Source organism: Psammomys obesus, unplaced genomic scaffold, assembly GCF_907164565.1.
Source record: "Psammomys obesus unplaced genomic scaffold, mPsaObe1.curated_primary_1811, whole genome shotgun sequence".
NCBI classification, from domain to species: Eukaryota; Metazoa; Chordata; class Mammalia; order Rodentia; family Muridae; genus Psammomys; species Psammomys obesus.
Window position 1 is genome coordinate 1 of NW_026586789.1, and position 6,633 is coordinate 6,633.

At 45.5% G+C, this 6,633-nt stretch overlaps 1 protein-coding gene across 1 annotated transcript; it reads right to left on the reverse strand.

Moving 5' to 3' along the window:
* Positions 1 to 6,115: 6,115 nt before the first annotated feature.
* On the reverse strand, positions 6,116 to 6,613 carry LOC129672912 (uncharacterized; the record flags this gene model as incomplete). Its single annotated transcript, XM_055602560.1, is given in 1 exon segment — positions 6,116 to 6,613. A coding segment is annotated over 1 exon segment (161 nt), but the record flags the coding sequence as incomplete, so codon positions are not given.
* Positions 6,614 to 6,633: the final 20 nt, after the last annotated feature.

The window sequence follows — 6,633 nt, forward strand, 5'->3', positions numbered from 1 at the left end:
AGCAGGAGACCGGCGCCACCTTGTAGTGGCGGGAGCGGCTCCCGACATCTCCCCCTTTTTTATTAATTAAAGGCCATTTCAACCAGAAAAATTAACACACCATGAGGTCACCGATCAGCCTGCTGAGCCAACAGCATCAGCGATCAAGGAGTTTACACAGTGTAGGAGACCCTCTGCACCCTTAGCCCCGTGCAATGGGAACCCGAGCCCTGGGGAGTGCAGAGGTCTGTCCAGAACAGCATCCCGGTGCAATGGGAACCTGTGCCCTTCAGGGGTGCCATAAGTTCTAGACAGAGTCTCAACGGTTGAGCAAGTTAAGCCAAACTTGGGGGGATGCCCCCTGTTCCACAGCCAGCATAGCCTGCACCATGGCCACATTTTTAAGATGTTGTTGTCTCTTGAATCTGCAGAGCAACCAAAAACAGAGGAGCAGTCCTGCAAACAGGGTTACTCCAAACATTCCCACTCCAACCCACTCCTTAAAATAGGAGAGGGCGGAGGACACCCAATTAAACAATCCTTGAGTAATGGAAACGTCTAGGCGAGTGGAATTGATTTGAACAATTGCTAGGCGTAATTTTCTTATTGTCTCATCAAATTCGGCGGACCAATTAGATTGCAGCAAACGAGACAATTCTATGGATAAATTTGCAGCCCTAGTAAACCTGTTATATGGAACAGAAGTTACACAAATTCCTGGTAATGTAGTTTCACATCCCAACTGAGCCAGCTGCCACAAAATCTCTAGCTGTTCTTGAACCAAATCAATACGTTGATTAACTATCATTAATCCTCCCTTTAACTGATTGTTCATGGAAGCCTGTATATCTATCGCTTCACTAACTGATGCTGACAAATTATTGAGGGTATGAGCCGTGGCAACCTGGCCATTTAATGCTAAGGCTGATATAGTCAGGGAGGCTCCAACCGCCGCAGTGGCTATAATAGCCACTATTGCTGCGGTGATACCAAAATCACGCTTTTGACGAAATAGGGCCAAAGAACTACTAGTCCTCACTGGAATAGGCAGAAAACGGGGCATGCGGGCTACAGTAGCCAAGTCATACTCACTAGCATTCCAACACAGAGCATAAAAACATCCAGTATAATTACAAACTGTCCAGACAAATGGAGGCCAAACACAAACTGGGGTGGGCTCCACCGACTTTAGTCCTCCTAATTCCGTCGCGGATATGGATCCAGGTCTGACATTTGCAAGCAGAGTGGTAGTAGCTGTCGCTCCACCCAAAATGGTGACCATGGGTGAGAGATCTGTGCAACTGCCACCAACACCACACAGCAGCCAAATATTAAAGGGATTGGTGGGGTAATTCCAGGGACTCATTTCGGTGTAATTTCCATACCCTTCCAAGGGTGAAAAGGTAAAGAGTCCATTTTCGAGCAGATGCGCTCTGCGACTCTGACAGCCCGTCCATGGGAAAATAATTGAAGAGTCCGCATGCCGGCCAGTGCAGAAGGGGGCGTACTGAGGTTGGTGCTTTCGTTCATTGCTCCCATAAGATGAACCGTGCTGTGGCCACCATCCAAAAAGGACCGTAGCATTAGCTGAAGATGTACGATTCCTGATGGTCTCTTTTCCTAACTTGGCATAAGAAAAATTTCCTAGCTTTATACATGAGTCAGCATGAGTCTGGTTGGTTGTAAAACAAAGACTGCCGTTATTTGGCTGGGTGTTGTTGTCTGGTATAGGGGCTATGTCCTGAGACATTGGCAAATATGGTAGCCCAATGGAGTCATTGGTGGTAAAGAAACGGGGGAAGACTTGTGCATCATACATGACTGGCATTGGTCGTGGGAATGTTGATAGGATCCCCCAGCGGATCTCCTGGGTCTCCACCTTCAGGTCCATCTGCACTCCGCTCAAGATCAGGATCAGGGTTAAGATCAGGCTCATCTTGCTTGACCACTCTGGTCAGCCGCGCTGGAACCCAAATCGGATTTTCTTGGTCCTGTGGGAAAACACAAACAGCTCCCCTGGATCTTATTAAAATAGGATCCGGTCCTTTCCATTGATTATCAAGCACATCTTTCCATTTTACCAGCTCATTTGAGGAGGCATGGTCAGCATGTCTGTCTGCAGCAGACCGCCCACACGAATCCAATTTCAAAAAATTTAAAGTAAATAAAGCAAGGGATATGGTTGCTTTCTGTCCCATTGTAATGGGGCAGAGTCCCCCCTTCTGTTTTTGCACATAAGTCTTTAAAACACCATTTGCCCGTTCTACCATGCCTTGCCCTTGTGGATTATAAGGCAATCCTGTTACATGATGAACTTCCATTTTTTGGCAGAACTGTTGAAAAACCTTAGATACATAAGCAGGGCCATTATCAGTTTTTAGCTGACGTGGCTTGCCCCAGGCTGCCCAGGCCTCCAGACAGTGGGTAATGACATGAGCCGTTTTTTCTCCTGACAGGGGAGTGGCATGAATCACTCCTGAGCATGTATCAACAGATACATGTACATATTTAAGTCTGCCAAAGGCAGGAACATGAGTAACATCCATCTGCCAAATATGTAATGGCTTAAGACCTCTGGGGTTGACTCCAATGTTGGGTGATGGCCGAAACTCCGCGCAACTGGCGCATTTTAAAACTATCTCCCGAGCTTCTGCGCGAGAGACGCCAAATCTCAGCCTGAGCGTATCAGCTGGAACATGATACAATTCATGAAAGGAGGTGGCATTTTTTACAGGATTTAATGCAAGACAAATTGCTCTGGTAGCCTTGTCTGCTAAATCATTAGCTCTTGTCATAGGTCCAGGCAACAAAGTATGAGCTCTCATATGCTGTATGAAGAAAGGATTTGCTCTATTCCTAATAATATGTTGTATCTCATCAAATAATATTGCCACAGTACTTTTAGAAGAAATCAATCCCACTGTCTCTAGAATTTTTACTGCTCCCACCACATAGTGTGAGTCAGAAACAATATTTAAGGGCTGAGAGAAGTTCCTTAGAACTTCAGCCACTACTGCACATTCAACCAATTGTGGGGAGGAAAATGAAAACTGCTTTTGAAATGATTGTCCACCCACAACATAACTCCCTATGCCAGTTTTTGAGCCATCAGTAAACACATCAATAGCCCCTACAATAGGTTGGCTTTGTGTAACTCTTGGAAAAATAAATGCATTAGTTAAAGAGAAGTGCAACAATGGATGTTTAGGATAATGATTATCTATATTACCAGTAAAGGTGCAGCGAAGAATTGCCCACACATCCAAAGTGGCACATAACACCCCTACTTGATGAGCGGTGTATGGCACAAAAATAGATGCTGGCTCACAGCCAAAATGAGTCAGGGCTGATTGAACACCCTTTAAGGCTATTTCTCCAACTTGAGTTGGGTAATGACTTAACACCTTTCCTGGAGATGTCTGAGAATGAATCCAAAGCAAAGGTCCCTGCTGCCATAGGACTGCGGTGGGTTGCTGTGGTGATGGGATAATGCATAAATGGAATGGACTGAAGGGGTCCAGCCGAGTTAAAGAGGCTTCCTTAAGCCTATCTTCCACCTTAGTTAATACTTCAGCAGCCTCCGCTGTAAGCTGCCTACTAGAGGTAATGGCTGAATCTCCTTCAAGGATGGCAAACAAAGGCCTAAGTTCTGCAGTAGTTAAATTCAAGTAAGGCCTTAGCCAATTAATATCGCCCAAAAGTTTTTGAAAATCATTAAGCGTGTTGAGCACATCTCTCCTAATGGTAATCTTTTGAGGTCTAATGCATCTAGGATAAATAGTTGAGCCAAGGAAATTACCGATCTCTCCCTCTTGTACCTTTTCAGGTGCTATGTACAAACCCTTTTGTTTTAGGTTAGCGGACAACATCTCAAACGCCTGTTGCAGTAATGCTTGCTCAGCATGGCATAGCAAGATGTCATCCATATAATGACATACCTTAATAGCAGGGAACCGATTTCTAACTGGCTGAATAGCGTTGGCCACATAGAGTTGGCACATGGTTGGACTATTGGCCATTCCCTGAGGTAAGACCTTCCACTGATACCTCTTATCAGGTTGTTCATGATTTACACTAGGCAAGGTAAATGCAAACCTAACTCTATCCTGATCGTGTAAGGGAATAGAGAAGAAACAATCCTTAATATCTACCATTACCAAATTCCAGTTCGCAGGAAGGGTAGACAACAATGGTAGGCCTCTCTGAATTGGCCCCATAACCTGCATTTGTTTATTTATAGCTCTTAAATCATGCAACAATCTCCACTTTCCAGATTTTTTCTTAATGACAAAGATGGGAGTATTCCAAGGTGACTGTGAGCACTCAATATGGCCATGGCTGAGCTGCTCTTGAACTAGCTGCTCAGCTGCTGCAAGCTTTTCAGAGGTTAAAGGCCACTGAGGAACCCAAACTGGGTCCTCTGTAGTCCAGGGAATGGGAATCGCCTCCTCAGTGGCCCCTAGGAAAAACCCAGGCCTGTTCTATCTTTCTTTTCCGAGGTTGGGATAGGGCTAGTGCGTCCTTGCAGGCATTTACCCAGTCCTTTACCTGGAACACATCCCATGTTCTTCATTATTTGTTGACTTTGAGGAGAGTATTCATTAGTTAAGGCAAAATCCAATTGTTGTAACACATCCCTTCCCCATAAATTAATGGGAAGAGGTAGCACATAAGGAGCGAACATGCCCCTTTTTCCTTCCTCATTTTGCCAATGCAAAGTCTTCGCACTCTTTTGAGGAGCATTTTCATATCCCAACCCTTGTAGGGATTGAGATGATAGAATAAGAGGCCATCGCGACGGCCACCAAGTTTTAGAAATTATGCTGGTATCTGCTCCAGTGTCCAATAGACCTTGAAAAGTTTTCCCTTCTATTATCAAACTCATCATAGGGCGTTCTTGCATACCCAATGACAAGAACATATGCTGTCCTCCCGAGGAACCAAAGCCTTTTTCTCCTCGAGTAGTTTTATCACTTGGGAAGTTCTGATGTAAACTGGGTAAGATCAAAAGTTGGGCCACTCTGTCCCCAGGCGAGATGGCACTAATCCCTCTAGGGGAGGAACATAACATTTGAATTTGTCCTGTGAAATCTTGATCAATGACTCCTGGATGAACTTGCAATCCTTTTAAGGTGGCAGATGAGCGGCCAATTATCAGTCCCACTGAACCCTCTGGCAAGGGGCCTGCTAAATCTGAAGGTATAGGCTGACATCCCATTATAGGTGTCAATACTGCTCTGGTGGTGGCACGCAAGTCCAATCCTGCTGATCCGGAGGTTGCTCTCCGGATGGAGTCATCTTCACAAACCCTTTTGATTGGTAGGGTGTCTGCTGGATGGCCCCATACATTTGTCTTGGGCCCTGGGGTCGGGGGCCCCTGTTCCCGTTTTTTGGCTGCTCAGTAGAGCGCTCCGGAAGGGGCCTCCCCTGATTGTCCTTAACAGACCTGCATTCATTTGCCCAATGCTTTCCTTTTTTACACCTTGGGCACAACCCTGGCTGTTTGACAGGCTGAGCATTAGGGGTCGCAGTTGGCGCCCGACACTGCCTTTTCATATGACCCATCTTTCCACAATTAAAACACTTTGCATTTGCAGCCTTCTGAGCTGATAATACCGCAGCTGCGATGCCCTGATTAGACAGTGGACCTCCTATCTCTCTGCACGCTTTCATCCAAGCGTTTATTCCTTTTCCTTTCCAGGGAGTAATGGCATTCCTACACTCCTTGGTACATTGCTCAAAAATTAATTGCTCCACAAACGGTATTGCGCCCTCAGGGTCCTCAAATATTCTTCCTGCTGCTTCCATCATTCTAGCCACAAAGTCTGAAAAAGGCTCTGTAGCTCCTTGTATAATCTTTGTCAAATTTCCGGTAACCTGTCCCTTATTTGGTAAACTCCTCCAGGCACGAACAGCTGCCTTATTGATCTGTTGGTACACCTCAGCAGGATACATTGACTGATTAACAACCCATTGACCTTGACCTGTAAGCATATCATAATTCCATTGAGGGTGCTGATTAGTTGCATTCTGCCTAGCCTGAGCCATGCATAATTCCTGATAAATTGCTCTCCAATCAAGATATTGACCCATAGAGAGACATGCCTTCACGGTATTATTCCAGTCAGCGGGAGTCATAGCATCAGCAGCTAGCCTCTCTACCAATGCCAAGGTAAAAGAGGCACTGATACCATACGTCTGTACTGCCTCCACCAATGTCTTCAGTTGTTTCAAATCTAGAGGAGCATATTGCCTCTGATTTTGAGCATCTTCCCATACAGGAAATGCTGCTTGTATCTTTCTAACTTCCTTTTCAGGAATGCGTGACGGCCTCCCTCCTGATCCTGTGTGTTTTTCCACTTCCTCATAGGGAGGAGCTGTTGTACTGCACTTAAAAGCTACAGAGCCACGCCTAGGTGAATAAGGCGGGACGGGGCCATATCTCTCTTCCTCATATTTTGCAGCTTCCTCATCTAACTCTGCCTGCTCAGCAGGGTCAAGACCCGACTCCTCAGAGTCAGATGACTCCTGCTCATCCTCCCCTTCAGAAGAAGATGATAGAGTGCAATTTTTGAACTCAGTGAGGAGCGGATATAATTTAGGTTTTTCATCCTCATCTTTTTTTTTTTTTTTTTTTTTTTTTTTTTTTTTGGG